At 33.4% G+C, this 22,267-nt stretch overlaps 4 protein-coding genes across 4 annotated transcripts; all 4 read right to left on the bottom strand.

The window, feature by feature from the left end:
* Positions 1 to 2,954: 2,954 nt before the first annotated feature.
* Positions 2,955 to 4,947, bottom strand: LOC142513319 (secreted RxLR effector protein 161-like). Its single transcript, XM_075619719.1, has 2 exons — positions 4,369 to 4,947; positions 2,955 to 3,059 (listed from the first exon to the last, which is right to left on the bottom strand). Exons 1-2 carry the CDS (start codon positions 4,945 to 4,947, stop codon positions 2,955 to 2,957), a joined length of 684 nt encoding a protein of 227 aa, XP_075475834.1.
* A 930-nt stretch (positions 4,948 to 5,877) lies between these two features.
* LOC142513350 (uncharacterized) lies at positions 5,878 to 9,178 on the bottom strand. Its single transcript, XM_075619720.1, has 2 exons — positions 6,760 to 9,178; positions 5,878 to 6,017 (listed from the first exon to the last, which is right to left on the bottom strand). Exons 1-2 carry the CDS (start codon positions 9,176 to 9,178, stop codon positions 5,878 to 5,880), a joined length of 2,559 nt encoding a protein of 852 aa, XP_075475835.1.
* A 1,560-nt stretch (positions 9,179 to 10,738) lies between these two features.
* On the bottom strand, positions 10,739 to 11,473 carry LOC142513366 (UDP-glycosyltransferase 87A2-like). The gene is made up of 2 exons (XM_075619721.1): positions 11,262 to 11,473; positions 10,739 to 11,153 (listed from the first exon to the last, which is right to left on the bottom strand). The coding sequence occupies exons 1-2, from the start codon at positions 11,471 to 11,473 to the stop codon at positions 10,739 to 10,741; spliced, it is 627 nt and encodes a 208-aa protein (XP_075475836.1).
* A 575-nt stretch (positions 11,474 to 12,048) lies between these two features.
* On the bottom strand, positions 12,049 to 14,165 carry LOC142550664 (E3 ubiquitin-protein ligase SINAT2-like). Its single transcript, XM_075659742.1, has 3 exons — positions 13,934 to 14,165; positions 12,719 to 13,102; positions 12,049 to 12,507 (listed from the first exon to the last, which is right to left on the bottom strand). The coding sequence occupies exons 1-3, from the start codon at positions 14,144 to 14,146 to the stop codon at positions 12,184 to 12,186; spliced, it is 921 nt and encodes a 306-aa protein (XP_075515857.1). The 5' UTR covers positions 14,147 to 14,165; the 3' UTR covers positions 12,049 to 12,183.
* Positions 14,166 to 22,267: the final 8,102 nt, after the last annotated feature.

The raw sequence follows: 22,267 nt of genomic DNA on the forward strand, positions 1-22,267 counted from the left end.
CTCTTTTCTTTATGCAAACAAACAAATCAATAAACAATCCAAACACAATTACATGATCAATACAAATGACATATAACAATCAAACATATTAACGCTAGGTTAAAAAAATTCCTCTCATTGTAAGAATACAAAATGGTCAAATGGAGCATATTATTTAGTAATATTTATTTAGCATCATTTATAAAAAAAATTGACTAAATATTTATTAATAATTTATTTTTATTCAATCCGACTCATCTCCCTTTGTCTTCCTATTATTATTTGACGGCAATGTATAAATTTAAGTAATTAAAATTAAATTTAAAAATAAATTAAAATAATAATTAGTTTGATTGAGTTAAATACACTATTAATGATCTTATTAAACTAAGATAAAAAATGACTTAAATAACACCATTAACATGACAAATTGTAAAACAAAAAAAATAATATAATAGTAAGCTCACAAATGAAAGTCATATATTTAATAGATTAATAGATAATATATTATTTAGTAATATGTATTTAGCATCATATATTGAAAATTGATTAAATAACTTAAATGTTTGCAATGAAATCACTTACATACAAATATTTTCTATCAATCACGTATTTTTGTTGATACATAAGTAATCTAAATATATCTACATTCTAAATGAGAAAAAAATGTGTTATATGACATTAATATTTATTAATAATTTAATTTTATTTAATCACACTCATCTCTATTCGTCTTCTCATTATTACCTTAATGTTCGTAATACTAACAATTTATAATATTATGATAGTGATTTTCTGTGAATTTGATCTCGAATGTGAATTGTAGATATATTTAGATTCACAATTCACATTCATATATTTATATAGATATAGATTATTATTAAAAGAATATATGAAAAAGAAAACATGTATTAATTTATATAAATTTTAAATTTAAAAATAAAAATGTATTAATGATTATTATTAAAAGAAGATATGAAAAAGAAAACATGTATTAATGATTATTATTAAATGAAGGTAAGGATAATAGAGATATAGATATAGAATATTATTAAAAGAATATATGAAAAAAGTAAATTTTAAATTTAAAAATAAAAATGTATTAATGATTATTATTAAAAGAATATATGAGAAAAAATAAAAATGTATTAATGATTATTATTAAAAGAATATATGAAAAAGAAAACATGTATTAATGATTATTATTAAATGAAGGTAATGATATTTATGTAAATTCACATTCATATATTTATATAGATATAGATTATTAATATATTACCAACATAATCTTATTCACAAATCATATATGATAAAAACTTGTGTTAGACGGTCTTATTCACAAATTATAATCTTATTCACAAATCATATATGATAAAAACTTGTGTTATACGGTCTCATGAGTTGTATTTTGTAAGACGAATTTCTTATTTGGATCATCAATGAAAAAATATTATTTTTTATTGTGAATATCGGTAGGATTGGCCCGTCTCACAAAAGACATATTCTATATATATTATCATCGTCATCGTAATTTTCATAAATTTTCACTATAAATATGAATCAAATCGATCATCTTATAAATATATATCATTAATATCATTTCATACAATACTTACTCTATTCATTACGGGTTATGCAAAATCCGAGGGTTAAACTTGTCTTAACTTTTTTCGTTCACGATTCACACCGCACTCTCTCGATCAAATGCAAGCAAACATTCTGTCATGCAAAACAAGAAATGCACGCGAGAATTACGTGGTTCAGTTTTGAAAGTTCTGTTTCCACAGTGTATGTGTGAGTTGAGAGTGAGTGTTGTGTGTATCAGAATGTAGGTGTTGTGCATAGGTGTTGTAACACCCACGACAACATGCAGCGGAAACTATGATTTTAACACACCTACACGTAGCTGGAATAATGATAATAATATGAGATACGAGATGTAAATTATGCACAAGTATAAAATACTTGTGCGGTGCCTCAGGGCAAAATAATTCACTAGAAAAACTTGTAAGTTTACAAAAATCAATACTAGTGAAAGAATAAAACAACTCCCTTATTAAGGCGAGTAACAAATTGCATCCTAAACCTCTAACAAACCGTATAACCAAAATACATAGGATGCATCAACTGAGAAGTGAAAAAAATCTTCAAAACTCCACACACTAATCAACACGGTGATTAGGTGTTGTCTTCGGATGTTGGCAGCACTTCACAGCAACAAGTTATCAATCACGAGATGGCTTCAATCAGAAAACCTTTTCTTCGTACAAATGCATCTCTGTCTCTCCGAAAGTTTTTGCTCTGTATCGTCATTCTCTCACACTTTTTTTTCTTCTCCTTTGAGTCCTATTTAACATAGAAAAACCAATTTCATTAGGAAACAAACTCTTTTTAAAACAAGGATAATATCTTAAAGATATTGTGATATCATATCTTAAAGATATTATGATATCATATCTTAAAGATATTACGAGTCATATCAAAATATAGTCTTATATCACATATTGAATTTATAAGAGATCATATCATCAATTTCGAGATTATCCTCATGTCTAGAAAGGCAAAATATTAAAGATAAAAAAGGAAAATATATCAAGGAATAAAATTCCTTTCAATCTCCCCCTTTTTGCCTTTCTGGACAAAACAACCCAAAAATGGTTGTACATCTCAGCTCCCCCTGAGTTAGCAAATCAGTGACTCAGCCAACTTTAGTTGACTCCCCCTGAATTCTACCGTTAAGCCTTCCCCTGATGAAAATACAGTTCAAACAGATGTTGTATGTTAGATGTTGCAACATTCAGATCATAACACCGAAATAGTTCATTAATCAGGAGGGATAAAGATCAGAGAGAATAAAAGGACAACTAAAATACTAAAACCATCAAGAGAGAAAAAAAACTCAAAATCTCATTATCCTTCATTACTGCCATCATCATCAGCCATTTTTGCTCCACTGGTTCCAGCTATATCTGTATCTACATATCTACTCCCCATTTTTGTCCAGAATGGACACTTTCACCCAGCAGAAGCTCATAGTCAGCCACTTCACTCCTAATGTCTTGAGGATCAAAGCCAGCCATCTGCGAAATAGAGAATAGCAAAGTAGGGAAGTTCGAAGAAGACAGAAATTTACGAAGAACACAGATACTTTTGCGCGAAAAAGAAAACAAATAGTTAGGGTAGGAGAGATTTTAGAATATGAGGGAAAATAGTAAGCCGTAAAGTTGTTCCTTATTTATCCCTAAATATTTAAGCACACCTCTCCAACGGTAACATTCTGTTGAGCCGCAACTTCAGCACCTTTTCAACTCAATTTTTACTCTCACCCAACGGTAACTTTCTGAAACAGTGCCATCATTATTTCAAGAAATCAGGCAGGATAAAACACCACGTCGAATTAACCCCACAAACAGTTAGCAATCAAGATATTTCAAAATTACGTTGGTTAGGGTGTTCTTCGAATTTCATGAATCAAAAACTAGTAGCCCACTGGACATGATGAATTCACAAAACAACAGTATGAATGACCTAAGTTTATGCCTAAAATATGATCAAAGAAATGAAATACACACACATGTGATTAAACAGTGATCGGTCTGTACTCAGGTGTTGGCAACACCTTTTGGCAACACTCACAGATTGGACTCAAACTTTCTTGAATATGTTTAATTCAGACATGGTAGCTCCCACTCTAGAAGAACGGTCTTCATAGGACTCCTCTAGGTAGCTTTTTCCATCTGTATTTTGACTTAGAAGTGGTAGCTCCCACACTAGAAGAACGGTCTTCATTGGACTCCTGTAGGTAGCTTTTTCCATTTTTTTCTAAATATTTTTTTGTTCTATTTTATTCTCTTTTCTATTTTTCACCATATTGCTCAAGAATTTTCTAAGTCATTATCTACATTGGACAAGATCATGTGGTACACGATCATCCTCAACAGCTTTATGACTTAGATTGAGCACACACCATTCTTTGGAGAATATTGATGGAAAGTTTGATTCACAACTGAGAGCACGCCATTCAGTATCCTACACTTGTACAGGCTTCACACAAAGCAGGATGTATGCAATATGTCTAGCATCCTAAAAATAAAATGTACATGCATGCTGGGTGTTGTCCACAGGTGTTGTAACACCGAGGACAACATCCGTGAGTGATCATTGTGTACACAAGCTGAGAGACTTCCTAAGATTGAAAAATCTCTAAAAATCCAATGGTTTTGTAAAGATATCAGCCAGTTGGTTCTTAGTTCCAACAAATTCCATTCGAATTGTACCCTTATCAACCAAATCTCGAATAAAATGATGTCTAATGTCTATGTGTTTCGTTCGAGAGTGTTGTACTGGATTTTTTGAAATATCAATTGCACTTGAATTGTCACAGTATACAATTAAGGTGTCACTGTTGAAACCATAGTCTTTAATCATTTGATTCATCCACAAAAGTTGTGAACAACAGCTAGCAGCTGCAACATATTCAGATTCAGCAGTGGACAGAGATACACAATTTTGCTTTTTACTATACCATGACACCAAATTGTTACCAAGATAAAAACACCGACCCATGGTACTTTTCCTATCATCTAAGTTTCCAGCCCAGTCAGCATCACTAAAACCCACTAAATTGGTGTTTGTTTCTTTGGTGTACCATAAACCTAAGTCAACTGTTCCAGATATATATCGCAAAATTCTTTTGACAGCCTTTAGATGAGTGACTTTAGGATCAGCCTGGTACCTAGCACACAAACAAACACTAAACATGATGTCGGGACGACTTGCACTTAAGTAAAGAAGACTGCCTATGATGCTGCGATACTGGGTGTTGTCAACACCTGCCGCAACATCGTCTTTGGACAATTTTTCAGTCGACCCCATTGGTGTTTTCATGTGCTTAGTGTTCTCAGTAGAGAATTTCTTCACCAAATTCTTGGCATACTTGGATTGACATAGAAAGATACCATCATGCATTTGTTTAATTTGCAATCCAAGAAAGAAACTTAATTCTCCTACCATGCTCATTTCAAATGTGGTAGACATGCATTTAACAAATTCATCAACATGCTTTTGAGAAGAAGCACCAAAAATGATGTCATCCACATAAATTTGACACACAAGAATATCATGCTTCTTTTTTTTAAATAAAAAGGGTTTTATCAACCTCACCTCTTTTGAAGCCTAAGTCAAGCAGATATTCAGTAAGCCTTCCATACCATGCTCTTGGAGCTTGTTTAAGTCCATAGAGTGCTTTCTTCAACTTGTAGACATGATTCGGGTGGTGTGGATCTTCAAATCCTTTAGGTTGGCTTACATAAGCTTCTTCTTTCAAGATGCCATTCAAAAAGGCACTTTTCACATCCATTTGATATAATTTTATGTCCATGTAACATGCAATAGCAAGTAAAAGTCTAACCGATTCAATCCGGGCAACAGGGGCAAACGTTTCATCAAAATCAATTCCTTCAATTTGAGTATACCCTTGAGCCACTAGCCTAGCTTTATTTCTCACAACAATTCCAGATTCATCAGTTTTGTTTTTAAAGATCCATTTGGTTCCAATAACATTCACATTATCGGGTTTGGGAACCAAATCCCACACATCATTCCTAACAAATTGTTCAAGTTCCTCATGCATTGCATCAACCCAAAATTCATCTTTTAAGGCTTCATTTATATTTTTGGATTCCATGAGTGAAAAAAACAAGAGTGACTTACTTGAGAGTATACGGAAGTCATGCATACTAGTCCCATCATTTTGCGATAGTCTACCTTCTCCTTTCTTCTCGTTTGCATTCCTCCAAATGTTTCTCCAATGATCTGAGATGATGGATGATTTTTCTGAACCTTGCTGGGAACATCAATCTCTTCATTGGTTACACTGTCATCATTCTCAGTATACTTTCATAGTTCATCATTTGATTCTGCCAGTGCAGGTGTTGTCTCCGGTGTTACAACACCGGGTGCAACATCTGTGTTAGGCAGTGTCTCACTTTCGTTCAGCAGCCCATCAATATCATCCTCGATTGTTTTTCCCGTTAGATCTGCAAGATCATCAAAAACAACGTTAATAGACTCCATAGTCGTTCTTGTTCTCAGATTATACACGCGATAGGCACGACTATTAGATGAATAACCAACGAATAAACATTTGTCACTTTTAGAGTCAAACTTTGCAAGATGGTCTTGGTCATTCAAAACATAACATACACACCCAAAGACATGAAAATACTTAAGGTTCGGCCTCTTTCCCATGATGATTTCATAGGATGTCATAGTAGAACCACTCTTTAAGTACACACGATTTGAAATATGACATGCTGTGTTCAAGGCCTCGGCCCAAAATCTCTTTGAAATATTCTTTGAACTTAACATGACCCTAGCCATTTCTTGCAGTGTCCTATTCTTCCTTTCGGCTATTCCATTTTGTTGAGGAGTCTTAGGGGCCGAAAATTCATGAGTTTATCCCTCTCTTTTCACAAAATGATATAAAGTGTGAGTTTTCAAATTCTTTACCATGGTCAGTCCTTATCTTACCAACCCTCAGATTATGTAGATTAGTAATCTTAGCATGTAATTTCTTGAAAACATCAAATGTATCGGATTTTTCTCTAAGAAATTTTACCCAAGTAAAGCGAGAGAAATCATCCACACAAACGCATGAATACTTCTTACCTCCAAGACTTTCCACTTCCATTGGACCCATAAGATCCATGTGCAAGAGTTCAAGACACCGTGTTGTCCCAAAGTGTTGCAACACTTGATGGGGAACACGTGTTTGCTTACCCTTTTGACATGCACCACAAACATACGGAATTCCAGAGGATAAATTAGGCATACCTCTCACAGCATCGTACTTACCAAGGTTCTTTAATGTCTTGAAGTTTGCATGACCCAATTTTTGATGCCACAAGTTTAATTCACTCACCTTTGAATGATTGCATACTAAGTCTTCTCCAAGTTGATAGCAATTATCAGCAGACCTTGTACCTCTCAAAATACGAGTATTAGAATTATAAAACACTTCACAATTGTCTTTATCAAACTTAACATGCAAACCGTCATCACAAAGTTGACTTATGCTTATTAAGTTTGAGTTAAGCCCTTCGACATACAGCACATTGTGTAGATTAGGCAGTCCATCAACATTCAAGGTTCCTTTGCCAGCAATTCTTCCTTTAGCACCACCACCATACGTCACATGACCACTCCTCGGTTCAACATAGTCAATCAAATGGTCTTTAGAACCTGTCATGTGGCGCGAACAGCCACTGTCAAAGTACCATATTCCTGCAATGTTAGTCTTTAATGAAGTATAAATAACGGAACATTGAATCTTAGCCTTTGGTACCCAAACCCTTTTTACCGTTGGTTTTCTGTTGGCAGTGTTGCGTCGGGTGTTATACAACACCTGTGGCAACACCTGTTCTGATTCCCATCTCTTGTAATCATCTCTCAGTTTAAAGCAGTAGGGTTTGATATGACCAGGTCTAAAACAATAGTGGCAGATAAAGTGGCATTTTCTGAATTTGGACTTCTTGGTAGATATTTGCCTTTTAGATGGAGCACCTTTTTCAGTTTGTGTAGCATTTGAGGTTTCAACACTTCCTTTGACAAAAACAGTTGGTTTTCTCTCAGTATTGGAAGATTCTCCAATTTCGAACAGACTGTTCGGATAACCAAGTCCAGCTTTGTCATTTTGTCCAATCATCAAAAGTGAATCAAGTTTGGATGAACTTGAATTCATCTTGGCAAGAATCTGAGTTGCTTCTCCAAGTTCCTCTTTGACTTTGCATAATTCCAAATCTTTCTTGCTTAAGATTACTTCAAGTCGTGAAATTTGTGACTTTAACTCAGCATTCTCTTTGGAGAGAATTGCATTTTCTTTAGTTCTTTTGATCCAGTCTTCATATAATTCTTCGTACATCGTCTGCACACTTTTTAGAGTGACTTCATCATCATCTACCTCTTGAGTTTCAGACTGACTTGCCTCCGCAAGGGTTGTAGATTTAAGACATACTGAATTCGAAGAGGTGTTGCGGTCAGGTATTGCAACACCTGTGGCAACACCCAAAGGATTGATTTGCATTGAGCGTTTTTCCTTGATCACAGAAGATAACGATGTGTGATTTTCAGATTCACTTGATCCTTGATCATCATCAGACTCTTCATCACTCAGGGTGACAGTCATGCCTTTGTTTTTCCTAAGTCGATTGGCACACTCATTGGCATAGTGTCCATATCCCGAACACTCTCTACATTGCACCGAGTCCAGGTTTTTGACATTAGATTGGATTTGCACTTCGGTTTTTGGTCGAAACTGTCCTTTCATAGGAGTAAACTTTTGAGCTTTTGCAAAAGTGGTGTTATTGGGCAGTTCAGATTTTTGTCCAATTTTCTTCTTTTCTCTCATAGTCTTCAAGTAATCACCAAATTTCTTAGTAAACAGAGAGATCGATTCTTCACCTAAATCAGACTTATCCACCTCTTTAGATATTTGAAGGATTTCATCATAAGATTCGGTTGAGGCTTCAAAGGCTATTGTCTTCCCTTTATCCTTTCTTTGTAGATCAAGATTCATCTCAAAAGTTCTGAGAGAACTCATTAGTTCATCCAAGTTGATCGTTGAAGTGTCTTTAGATTCTTCAATAGCGCAAACTTTGACATTGAATCTCTCAGGAAGAGATCTTAGAACCTTGTTCACCAATCTTTCATTTGGTATGGGATCTCCTAGGCCATGTGATTCATTTGAGAGTTGTCTCAACCGGCAGTCATACTCAAGAATAGAATCCTTGTCCTCCATTCTCAAACTTTCGAACTTTGATGTCACCATCCTTAGCCTAGTTTTACACACACTTGCGGATCCTTCACAGTGCTTCTGGAGTATCTCCCAAGCATCTTTGGCGCATACACAAGTGGTGATTAAATTAAACATCCTTGTGTCAACAGATGAAAATATAGCATTGAGAGCCTTGGAATTAAAGTTTGAAGTTTGCACTTCATCGACAGTCCATGTACTTTCAGGTTTGAGCCGTGTGTCTCCATCAGCATCCTCGAGTTTTGGTGGACTCCAACCATCAAGTACACGTTTCCAAGCTCTTTCTTCAATGGATTTAATAAAAACCCTCATCTTTACTTTCCACAATGCATAGTTTGATCCATCCAACACGGGAGGCCTAAAAACAGTATTTGTTGATCCTTCCATAATTCCTTTTCACTCTGAAAACAAAACAAAACAGTATCTCACTTAGTAGCGTCAAGTGGAAGCTCTGATACCAATTGAAAGTTCTGTTTCCACAGTGTATGTGTGAGTTGAGAGTGAGTGTTGTGTGTATCAGAATGTAGGTGTTGTGCGTAGGTGTTGTAACACCCACGACAACATGCAGCGGAAATTATGATTTTAACACACCTACACGTAGCTGGAATAATGATAATAATACGAGATATAAATTATGCACAAGTATAAAATACTTGTGCGGTGCCTCAGGGCAAAATAATTCACTAGAAAAACTTGTAAGTTTACAAAAACCAATACTAGTGAAAGAATAAAACAACTCCCTTATTAAGGCGAGTAACAAATTGCATCCTGAACCTCTAACAAACCGTATAACCAAAATACATAGGATGCATCAACTGAGAAGTGAAAAAAATCTTCAAAACTCCACACACTAATCAACACGGTGATTAGGTGTTGTCTTCGGATGTTGGCAGCACTTCACAGCAACAAGTTATCAATCACGAGATGGCTTCAATCAGAAAATCTTTTCTTCGTACAAATGCATCTCTGTCTCTCCGAAAGTTTTTGCTCTGTATCGTCACTCTCTCACACTTTTTTTTCTTCTCCTTTGAGTCCTATTTAACATAGAAAAACCAATTTCATTAGGAAACAAACTCTTATTAAAACAAGGATATCATATTAAAGATATCGTGATATCATATCTTAAAGATATTATGATATCATATCTTAAAGATATTACGAGTCATATCAAAATATAGTCTTATATCACATATTGAATTTATAAGAGATCATATCATCAATTTCGAGATTATCCTCATGTCTAGAAAGGCAAAATATTAAAGATAAAAAAGAAAAATATATCAAGGAATAAAATTCCTTTCAAGTTTGAATCGCCTACGTTCACGGGAGAACACGCCAATCACTTTATAAATCAAATCAACAATCGAAACTCACAATCGCAAAGAACAATAGCCAAGCAATTGAATCACACATGAAAGATTCTTTCCTCTCAAATGTTCTCAATCTTCGTCATGCTATCCATGCACTCTCTCGGCTTCTGAGTTCCTTTTGTGTTGTGGTCTGTTGTTCTTTTTCCCACCCCTTTATACACATCCTCTTATTTCTGACTGCATGGGGGTGCCTCTTAACTGATTCCTCTTTCTGGTTCATGCAAGTCGTCCAGCTGAATACCTTTACCCAAGCTTATTGCTAACTGATTTCGGTTATGACCATTAACCGCCCTTAGCATTTCTTTGGTGTATTCCAACGGCTACTAACCTTGGGAGTCATCACCAGATCCAACAACTTGCATGCAATCCGCATTTACCAAACTTTGAGTATGAACACATCATCCGTTCTGTAGGATTGATTTAGTGAACTCCTCAACGCTGGACTGAAACGATCTTCCGTCCGAAAATTCACTTTCACAAGCCTCCCGTAATTTTCTTGCATTTCTTCTTAGTTCCTCTCTGGACTCTCCATGTCCATAAACCTCCACACAAGATCCGCGATATCGTCGCGTTTCGCCTAACAATACTCATCCCCAAACTCCTCCTTCACCCTCCATCCGATTCTCCAATCCTCAATAATCATATTTGCATTAAGAAATTGATCCATTACTATAGGGAAAGCAAGCAGGAGCACGGCTGCTAACACAGCTTCTTTCGTCGAATTCCACCCACAATGCGACCAGAACCATCCAACACGAGGATCGCAGAGCACACTCACTTGATCACACCACTCCACAAACAATTCATTATCTCCGCAAATTTCTTGCAGCCGATTCGTTTCGTTTTGCATCATCACCAGCAAGAAAGGTACGCCTCTTTTATTCAACCCGGTCACGATTTCGTCCATTTGGGCTGCCGAAACGGGGAAGAAACTGCCAAATGAACTGTACAGTACCCAGTCAGGAGACTGGAGGTTCAACCATTCCAAGTAGCTGGCATTGGTGTTGCTTTTATCAGTCGCAGAGTTGATCGTACGTAGTCATGGCTTTGGATTTTAAAAATGAGGTAGCTGGTCCGACATTGTAGATAGAAAACGCAACCTTTTGCTCGAAAGCATCAAATGCTTGGGATTCAAGATGGTAAATAGCAGTGAAGATGAGATATTTGCTTTGATGAGATATTTGCTTTGGACTCTTGGGGTTGTACTTTTTAGGAAAGCGGAGGCCATTTCTTGATCTCTTATTATGCTTGGAAGATCTGCAACACGAGATGGAGCAAGGCCCGGATTACCATCCACAATTCCACAGTCCATTCACTACAAGAGGAGAAATGAGCAAAAGTTACCACATTATTTAGAATTATTTAATATTTTTACATTTGAAAGATGATTTGTTACCATTATATCTCGATTTCGATATCTTAAATTTGAGATATTGATGTTAACTAAACAGTGAAATCGATACTTTTTCCCAGTTTGGGAAAGGGTTTGTGCCAATCTTCCCATTGATCACATCAATTTATGACATTATTAATCATATCAATTTTAATTTTAAACATAAAAAACTTAACTGTTATTCATATGTTGCAAAAAAATGCTAAGCCAAGTTAATCTGAAGATCCGTGATGGATGTGGTATTATAATAAGAGTTGGGTGAATAATAAGTTTCAGATATATTGACGCACTGGATGCTCTTTTCCAGCCATATCCACCACCTATCCTTGTCCCGACGTTACACCAAATCCTATGGTACACGGGGAGTGTTCAATGGTTCAAACTACACGGGGGACTACAAGTATCCAAATGAATGGGCCATTTAAAGAAATTACCACAAGTCTTCAGCCACTCTCCCATTCCTGGCGCATCATTCTCTCGTTCAATTCAGGGACTATAGCAAATCCATCCACTTTTGTAAGTAAGCCATTTACATTCAGATAACAGAAATACTTGAGATTTAGTTTTACATAAGCTTATTGGCTAAGTTACATAGCACTAAGATAACGCAAAAATTTGGATATAAAAAGTTATGATTGTTCTTTCCAAATGCGTCCGGCCACTTTCAGCTTAAGCTCCTGTTTGTTACCTCCAGAGAAAAAAAGGGCCATGTTTCTCTGAATTATTAGCCCGTCCATACTGTCTCGAACTTTTGAGTGGCTGTCACGAATGCTCCTCGGAACTCCTTGCCATGTCATCTTTCTGCCATTTCCACCAACCTCCAAGCTGTAGCTGAACTTTTTAGCGTCATGATCATCCCCCATGAAACGAATGAATGCCATGTAAACCGGGGCCATGCCTATACTGAAAGCCTCGAAGTGCAAGCAGAACTGATGCCCATAACAGTTGAAAACCTGCATAAATGCAAGAGTAACATCACTTTTTCCATTCTCCAAGATATGGTCATTATATGATGCAAGATGCTTGTATCATTGACCATCAAGAAACATGAAATCCGGTGCGTCGTTTGAAAATTATTGTTCAGCAAGAAAAAGGAGAAACCGAGATCAAAACTGAACTATAATCCAAAATATACGGGGACAAGATGAAAGATGGACCCCTTACTGTGAGCATCCATGTGGCATTTTCAACATCTTGGGCATTAGACTTGACATATCTGTGGTTAAAAGTTGACCCATCATGCATATCAACTTTGTGATCACTCTTGAGATGTGCCACGAGGAATGGAATATCACCAGTAACGGGACATTCAGCTCCGGCGTATGGGCAGTTGTAGGGACGAAACCTGCAATTCTGTTCATGTCTTAGCCTGCTATGATAGGAAAGTATATCTTGACAGCCTAGGATTTGGTATCTGCACGGCAGTTCCAGTGATTCCGCAACTTTCTCCAATGCCAAACACCTTATGTTCCCAAGCTCGTGCCGGCATATTGGACAACAATGCACCTTCGACTGGCACTTGGAGCATAAAGTATGGCCATTTGGGCACTGGAATGGGAAAAATGACGTCGCTTTATTGTCAGCATAATGGTATCTATCTAACTATAATAATTGTACATTTTTCAGATGAAGAAAATAGATTGTGATGATGTAGCCCATATTCTAATTTTTGCACAATGTATTAACTGGGTAGCAATAATAACAATATGATAACTATACCAGTAAAGCAGCGTAGAAGAGCATAGTTGCAAAGTCTTACGCTCGATACACACAATATAGTTCAAGTTACCTTTTTGTTCTAAGAAAATCTGTATTATCGTGATCACGCTCTCCGGAAACAAAAATGTTAATGGAAAACTCTACACTTCTCTTCCTTCAGTAATAATATTCCAGCAAGTGCATTAAAAATTAGAATATAACTTCTTTAAAATCTTGATATTACGATATATGACGGTGTACCGAAATAATGTTTTATTGCAAGTTTAGAGAACTGAACATGTCATTTAAAAATAATAATATGGTAGAAAAGGATACATTAGAAACTTAGCATTTAAAAGTTAAACAAACTTTAGTGTGGCCAAATTTGATGGGAATAGCTAAATTTAATAGGGAAAATTTCCAAACTGACTGACTATACAAGTCTGTAGTATGCACTCCTCAGGTTCAGAGAACATTAAAATTCTACACCATCTATTTATAAAAAAAATTAAACCATCTAATACATGAACAATAAGTGATATCTTACAAGATTTACCATATTAGCATTTACTGAAAGACAGTTTAAACTAAACCTGAAACAGTCTTACTTGGAGCTCCTTTAGATGTTCAGAGTACAGATGAAGTACAAAAAATCCGTAACTAGATCAGGTGACAGCTTACCTGATGAATAGGGGGGTACATAACTCCCATACAGACAGGGCACTCCAGAAGTTCATGAACTGAGGTATTTGATGCTACGCCACGGTTTGCACCGGTAAGAGTCGAAACTTTTCTACGAGGAGACACCCTAAGTTCAACACTTTCAGGTGCAATATCGTAATTTCCATTGAGAGATCCAATTACTCCTTCATAAGTGCCACCTCCAGGGGTCATTGTTTCCTCCTTTTCAAAATATCGGTATTATGAGTCTGTCCACGAAGAAATACAAAAAAATTAATTTAAAGAAAAAAAAATTACTTAATTAAAAATTTAAAATTGTTGTAAGAATGAAGAGGCGAAAGACATGGGGGTGTCAAAATAATAACTGATCCACAAAGTTCAATTAATTCTTTTTTTCTCAACTTAGGCTTCGTTCGGTGCGACTCCACATCCCTGTTTCACCACGCTTTTGGCTCGAGTTCTTTAGAATAATTGAGGTTAAAAATATTTATGTTACCCGTATCTTTCAATTTATTATCCACGTATCCTATACACTATATTATCATATCTCATTGGCCAAGTGGTGTCTTGTTTTCATTTTTCTAAACAATAAGCCAACTAAGTACCTCACACATTAACTGATCACTTCTCATAAAGTATATAAATAATTTCAGTTATATGCTTTCCTCTACTTTCAACGAGAGTTAATTAGCATTCTTTTGGAGACAACATATAATACTCGCTGAGCGGCAGCTACTTTTTGGGGTGAAAAGAGTACAACCCATCAAAAACAAATTCACACATTATGCTTAAGTTCTGCAAATTTTGGCTAGGATTCAGTGTTTTCTATCCACTTGGGATGACAACAAAAAAAACCGATGCTTTTCTTGTCTGTGCCAACTATTCATTTAAGCTACTAATTAATTACGGTGACCATTAACATTATGGCACTGTGCAATCAACACAAGCACAATTCACGCAAGGCATCTGTACAATGGAAAAATATTAAGTTTGATTGAGATGGCCATTTTCATTTATATGCAAGAGAAACCCGAAATTACCACAACAGGGCGGTTGAGTTAGTTAATATTTAATGCAACAAATATCAAAATACATGCATGGATTACACTTGTTTTGTTTCAAGAGGGGATATACTAAAATCTCGTTTTTTTACCCCACAATATCGACGCGAACAATAAAAAGTCCAACAATCCTGGAGCATAACAATTGCTATATAGTCTTGGATAAAAAGGGCATGCTCCTCGTCTAAAGTTGTAAATAAAAGAAGAAAATGGCTAAAGATTCTGGCTGTAAATTCATCTGGTTATATCACAATAAGATAGAAGAGCAACTTTAACATCATGTAGCCACGAGTAAAGTCAAAGAATCACAAATAGAACTGCAAATGTTGTCTTTAAACAAATAATTAATCAACATCGATCAGATTCAAGTGAGATTCTACTCACTTTAAACAAGAGCCGTGTGGGGAGGATGGCCTAGGTTCACACTGAAAAGTATGAACAAAGGCTGTCAAGGACACTAAGTATTCTAGTTCTATTCAAAATCAAGATTAGAAAATATTCAAAGCTAGAACCACCAACCAAGATCTCAAAATTTCCTTACTCTTTTCCTGAATACAATCATTACTTTAAGAACACAACAAAGCAACAAAAACAGAAGCATCCAGCACATTGACATGAGCTATGTATTCATACTTGATTCCTAAGCATAGACACACAGCTATCTTGGTTTTACTAGAGAATAAAAATTGTTGAGATCATTGCTTTTAGTTGAAAAGGGAACCCCTCTTACTCAAAGATTGCTCAATTAAGAGTAACACCAAAAAATTTCACCTAAAGAGACGCCATAAAGGCAGCAGCAAAACCAAAAACATTGAACACGAGAAAAGAAAAGCCAAGCAATCAGAAAATCTCTTCACTCCACATAATCAGCAAATAAAACACCTTTTACTCCCATTAGATAATCTAACATTATATTATTCAGTAAAAAACCCCCTACATAACCTTTTCACAAGCCCAGAGTAGGGATTATGTAATGCATAACTCCAGTCACATCACAGTAAAGTCTTTCAACTTGGGCACAAAATTAGAAATATCAATCACATACACAACTTGAAAATCGTATGTTCCTAAAAGATTCACATGGTAAATAAAATAACTAAAAACCCAATATAGTTCGGGATCCTTATATCACATTTTTATGAGATAAAGTTCAAATTTTTTCACATCAAATTCCGACAAATTTAGTAATACCTTGCCAAACCAACCAACAAAAATAGTGAAACGACACAAGGACCAGTACTGATCCGCTCAAGCTCCCCATAAAATAAAAATCAAGAATTTAAACTTCCTCCCATCGCTTAGAATAGACTAGCTAGCTCGGAATCTATAAACAAAAAATCGACTCAACGTTCTTGCGCTTTTCTTCCAAGAAAAATTAACCAGGGACGAAATGAACATTAATAGCAAATCGAAATCCATCAATAAAGGGAAAAAGTTCAAATTTTCGCCTATAATTAGATACAAACAACAAAGATAAGAAAATAGAGAAAGCAAAATCTAACCAAGAAAAGCAAAAAAAACCCAGAAGAGGAACTAGCAGCCCAAAGGCAAAATATGTTGAAATCAACGCATATTCGAGTGCAATCAATACTGGGATCTTAAACAAGACAGAGCGCAGGGGAGTTCCGAACTGGAACTCGATCCTTGAATCCCGTTTTTATTTTCCCATGCTTTGTCTAAAAATTGGACTTTAAGACTTCAAAACGTCAAAAAAGATACAGTTGTAGACATTACGTGTGCCTTGTAATCACATATTAGATTATATGTATTTAATTAATAAAATATAGATTTTTGTATTTAAATTTTTAAATATAATATTAACATGATATCGAATACATAACATTTCTCGACAAAAAAAATCAAATCCGAAAATAAAACCTAATTAACAAAACTAAAACACATAATAGACTTTAAAAAAATACAAAATATACAAATTTAAAAGTTCATTTTAACTATTTCCCCTTCAATTTATTACATTTTTCCAATCTCATTGATTTAAAATCTATAATTTCTCATTTTAAACTTGTTTATATATAAAGATAATGAGATTTAAATTATAATAAAGAATAGGTGGTATCACGAATCTTTATCTGTGAGACGGCTCAACCCTACCGATATTCACAATAAAAAACAATACCCTTATCATAAAATGTAATACTTTTTCATGGATGACCCAAATAAGAGATCCGTCTCACAAATACGATCCGTGATACTGTCTCACACAAGTTTTTGCATCTATAAATTCACTTATGAAATCATTCTCTAGAAGTCAAATCACTCTATTCAGATACAAACACATGATTTATTTTGATAGCTGATAACTCATATTGCTAATTTTTAGTAATACCTATTTACATGTGAAATCATTCACAAGGAAACTAAAATGTGGAAAGCCGATAATGTTATTCTGAATGTAGTAAAAATGCACAACTGTATATAATGTATTTATTTTTATAGCTCTTAAAATATATAAATATTTTGGTAAAGATATATTGTGTTAAAAACAAGAAAGAAAGAAAAATATGTTTTTGTTTATCATCTTTTTGATTTATACTTTGAGATTCTTATTATGCATATACACAAAGACATATGTGTTTATATTTATCTATTATCTATTATCTATTATTATTATTATTAGTATAAATATATGAGTTTGAATTGTGAGTTTACCTTTTTATCCTTTCATTTATTTTATAATTTGTCATGTTCATTTGGTTCTTTAAGTAATTTTCAATGTTAGTTTAATATGTTAATTAATAGTGTACTTAACTTTCATTTGTGAGTTTTTTTTTTACCCTTTCATTTGTTTTATATTTTGTCATATTAATGAGGTTCTTTTAGTCATTTTTCATGTTAGTTTAATATGATAATTAATAGTGTACTTAACTCAATCAAATTAATTATTATTTTGATTTTACTTATAAATTTATCATAATGTTATACATTTAAAAAAATTTCTAATCATTATTTTGATTTTACTTATAAATTTATCATAATGTTATACATTTAAAAAAATTGCTAATATTACTAACATTTATTTTATTTTATTTTATTATTATAAATATGTGACTTTTATTTGTAAACTTACTATTTTACCGATTTTTTTATTTTCATTTTCATATTAGTTTAATATGATAATTAATAGTGTACTTAACTCAATCAAATTAATTATTATTTTGATTTTATTTTACTTTGTAAACTTACTATTTTAACCTTTTTGTTTTATAATTTGTATAATGTTCATGATGTTCTTTAAGTTATTTTCTAGGTTAGTTTAATAGGATTATTAATAGAGCACTTAACTTAATCAAGTTATTTCTTATTTTAATTTTACTTTTGTTTTTAAATTTAAATTTTACTTTTATTTTTAAATTTAAATTTATTTACTTTAGTTTATATCATGACATCAAATTAATAGAAAATCACTCTCATAATGTTATACATTAAAAAATTTATTAATATTACGAACATTAATGTAATAATAGAAAGACGAATGGAGATGAGTGACATTGAAAAAAATTAAATAATTAAAAAATATTAAGTTCATATAAAACATCTTCTTCTCATTTACAATAGAGATATTTTAAGACTATTTATGTATCAACAAATATATGTGATTGAGAGAAAATATTTATATGTAGGTGATTTCAATATAAACATTTAAGCTATTTAGTCAATTTTCGATATATGATGTTAAATAAATATTATCTATTAAATATATGATTTTCATTTATAACATTACCATTTTACCATTTTTTGTTTTACAATTTGTCATGTTCATGATGTTATTTAAGCCATTTTTCATGAAAAATATCTACCATCTTGATGATAGGTAATAATGGGTAGACGAAAGGAGATGAGTCGGATTGAATAAAAATAAATTATTAATAAATATTAAGGTTATATAAAACTTCTTTCTCACATTTAGAACAATGATATTTTCAAACTCTTTATATGTCAATAGAGATACATGATTGAGAGAAATGTTTGTATGTAAGTTATTTCAAACATTGTTTTTAAGCTATTTAGTCAATTTTTTATATATGTTGCTAAATAAATATCACTAAATAATATGCTTCATTTGATCATTTTGTGTTCTTACAATGAGATGAGTTTTTTAACATATCATTATATGTTTTGGTGTTATATATCGTTTGTATTGATCATGTTGTGTTTGGATTCCTTATGTGATTTGTTTGTTCACCGAAAGAAAATATAAAACAAAACCATATATCCCACAAAAATGATTATTTTTAATTTTTTTCCTAGAGATATTTTGTTAATTCTTAAACACATAATGCATGTTTTCAGTTTGCTTAGATGACTTAGTTTGAAGCGACTTACAAAATATTAAAAATGATGAAATGTTTCTTCGTTTTAGCTTATATCTCATAATATAAAGATATAATATTTTTTATTTATTGGGACAAATATATTTCCAGACTTCTGTCTATAAATCATTATTCAAAATTTTTACAACATTATTATATTCTCTGTTCAAAATTTTTTATTTAAATTGAAAATTGATTGAAGGTATTTGAATTTGAGTTTTTATGTATTTGATTATATTATTTTTGTAGTATTATTTATTGTGAAATTAATATGTGGACTAAAAAAATTAGTGGATCTATGAGTCCTCTGGTGGACGACAAACATGGATAAATTGTTAAAAGAGATAATATCAAGTAGATTTTTGGCATACGATTTTGTTCTAATTAAATGATTATGCATGATTCTAAATTTTAATTGTATCACAAGTTAACGTATGTTTTGTCATTGCCAGATATATTTTGTCAACGGTCTAATATTTTTCTTTGATTTAAGGAAAATTGTATCACTTCGTATTATATTTTTATTTCTTAAGGTTTTATTAAAAGATTTTTCATGATGATTTTGAGGCACCATTTTTTTCTTTGTGTGTTTTTTTTAAAAGTAAAATATTTATGAAACCATGACGTTAATAAGGCGCCTTCTCTTTATTTGAAAAAAAATATTGAAAAATTTATAAAAATTTTGAATAATATGAGTTAGTATTTAATTTGAGAGTGATTTATGCTTTTTGTTGTTCGTATACACTTCAATTTCTTTGTTATTGTACTAAATAAATTATTTTTGAATTTTGAGTTATCATTTTTTATTAAGGTTGTTTGTGTCAAGAATTTTTTAAATTCATATTGTTTAGTATTGTTGGCGGCAATTGATTTTTCTGATATTCTATTATTTGTCTTGTTGTTTATATAAAAATATGTATGAGAGTACACCAATCAAAGCCACATATTTTGTGTCTTATGTTCTATGCAGAGGGTAATATATGATTTCTGTGAATTATATAATTTTGTTAACATCAAAATCAAGATTGCGAACATGAAATGTTTCAACAAACTACAATATCAAATTAAATAGATAGTGGATGAAAAAAAATATGTTAAAAAAAATAATGTTGTGTATTACTATGTTCCTATTTCTGTATGATATAATTCAAACACATTTTTTTTAGATATTTGAAATTTGGTCTAACTAAGTGACATGAAACATATACATATATATTTGAAGGCGTATTTAAAGCAAAATATTAAGATCAAGAATGATTCATATTTAAATTTCAACGCATCACAATGAAGAAGAAATTGGAAAATTGTATGTGTAAACCTTTAAGGGTTATATAGTGATTATGTTGTTTCTTCATGGTTTGCAACATATTGATGCCACATAAAATATCAATAATTTCTCAAAGAATAAACAAAAAGAAAAAATTATTCATTCAGAAAAAGAAATACATGAAAAAAATTGTGTATAATTTTCATTCTATTTTTAATGGTATGAGAACAATTCTATAGCTTTGTGGACACAATAGATCAATTTTGTGCATTTTTAGTAAATTGGGACATTGAGTTGGTTGCACTTTATTTCTTCCAATATTATCTCGATAGATTTCGAGGTGGCTAAGAGGTTGTTTTTGTCTATTTTTTAGTTAAAGTGGCTAACAAACTAATTCGTGAGATATACGATGATAACGTAGAGAACTACTCGCCAAATAAATTCACTTAGCTGAATAATGAAATTCAAATTGAATTATACAATATTTCATCAAATTAATTTTGTCTATTATAAGATGCTCATGAAATCTAAACAGTTGTACAATTAGATGAGATATTGAATAAGACAAAAACTTTGATATATATATTTGAATGATATCTCATATACATATCTTAATTACGTTATCCGTGTCCTTCTCAAGATTTTTAAAATACAATAATTAATATTGTATGTCGTTCCACAATATATAAAATATTATAAAATAAAATGTAAACTCGATAGAATAAAATTTGTTTTGTTTATCAGATTGAAACTATATAATCCCCATGATATGATGTGTGAGGCCCGGGGTCGAAGAGGGCGGGGGTGATCTCCGGTGTCATGAAGTTGCACGGACAATGAGCGGCTCCTGACAGGCTTCTAGACGGAGGGAATATGAATGAACTGATCTTACACCGGAAAGAGAGGGATTCCGAAACTGTTCAGGTATGGAGACTGTGCAGTTAAGAATGCATCTTCTTTTCGGTAGCTCAGCACACAAGAACTCCAAAGTTAGGCGTGCTTGACTTGGAACAATTTTGGGATGAGTGAGCCCCTGGGAAGTTTTCTAGGATGCGTGTGAGTGAGAACATAAGCACGCTGGAAAGACCCGTCTTGATACAGTGAGGACAATCGTCGAATCTGGGGCGTTACAGTTGGTATCAGAGCCGACCTCTCCGAGTACGGTGTGGTTGGGGACGAACCAAGCGGAAGCTGGTGGGCATGTGAGGCCCGGGGCCGAAGAGGACGGGGGTGATCGTCGGTGCCATGAGGTTGCACGGACAATGAGCGGCTCCTGACAGGCTTCTAGGCGGAGGGAACATGAATGAACTGATCTTACACCGGAAGAAGAGGGATTCCGAAACTGTTCAGTTATGGGACTGTGCAGTTAAGAATGCATCTTCTTTTCGGTAGCTTATCACACAAGAACTACAAAGTTAAGCGTGCTTGACTTGGGGCAATTTTGAGATGGGTGACCCCCTAGGAAGTTTTCTAGGGTGCGTGTGAGTGAGGACATTAGCACGCTGGAAGACCCATCTTGATACAATGAGGACAGTCGTCGAATCTGGGGCGTTACATGATGCACGCAATCATTGTTCCAAATCTTCTAAAAAATGACGAACGAAATGATTTTCTTGAATTACGTCAAAATAAACAATAACACAATTATAAGATATAGTCATTTGAAAAGATTTTC

Source organism: Primulina tabacum, chromosome 1 (assembly GCF_025594145.1).
Source record: "Primulina tabacum isolate GXHZ01 chromosome 1, ASM2559414v2, whole genome shotgun sequence".
NCBI lineage: Eukaryota > Viridiplantae > Streptophyta > Magnoliopsida > Lamiales > Gesneriaceae > Primulina > Primulina tabacum.

What these genes read in the sequence shown, in the direction of transcription:
- LOC142550664 (XM_075659742.1), bottom strand. Translation starts at nt 14,146, where the DNA reads ATGACCCCTGGAGGTGGCACTTATGAAGGAGTAATTGGATCTCTCAAT. An exon ending in TGTACCCCCCTATTCATCAG is followed by an intron (nt 13,103 to 13,933) that starts GTAAGCTGTCAC and finishes TTCCCATTCCAG; the next exon opens with TGCCCAAATGGCCATACTTT. An exon ending in ATGCCACATGGATGCTCACA is followed by an intron (nt 12,508 to 12,718) that starts GTAAGGGGTCCA and finishes GCATTTATGCAG; the next exon opens with GTTTTCAACTGTTATGGGCA.
- LOC142513319 (XM_075619719.1), bottom strand. Translation starts at nt 4,947, where the DNA reads ATGCATGATGGTATCTTTCTATGTCAATCCAAGTATGCCAAGAATTTG. An exon ending in TCAACAGTGACACCTTAATT is followed by an intron (nt 3,060 to 4,368) that starts GTATACTGTGAC and finishes TCTATTTCGCAG; the next exon opens with ATGGCTGGCTTTGATCCTCA.
- LOC142513366 (XM_075619721.1), bottom strand. Translation starts at nt 11,473, where the DNA reads ATGGACTGTGGAATTGTGGATGGTAATCCGGGCCTTGCTCCATCTCGT. An exon ending in TTGATGCTTTCGAGCAAAAG is followed by an intron (nt 11,154 to 11,261) that starts GTTGCGTTTTCT and finishes CACCAATGCCAG; the next exon opens with CTACTTGGAATGGTTGAACC.
- LOC142513350 (XM_075619720.1), bottom strand. Translation starts at nt 9,178, where the DNA reads ATGGAAGGATCAACAAATACTGTTTTTAGGCCTCCCGTGTTGGATGGA. An exon ending in TTGTGGTGCATGTCAAAAGG is followed by an intron (nt 6,018 to 6,759) that starts GTAAGCAAACAC and finishes ATGATCTTGCAG; the next exon opens with ATCTAACGGGAAAAACAATC.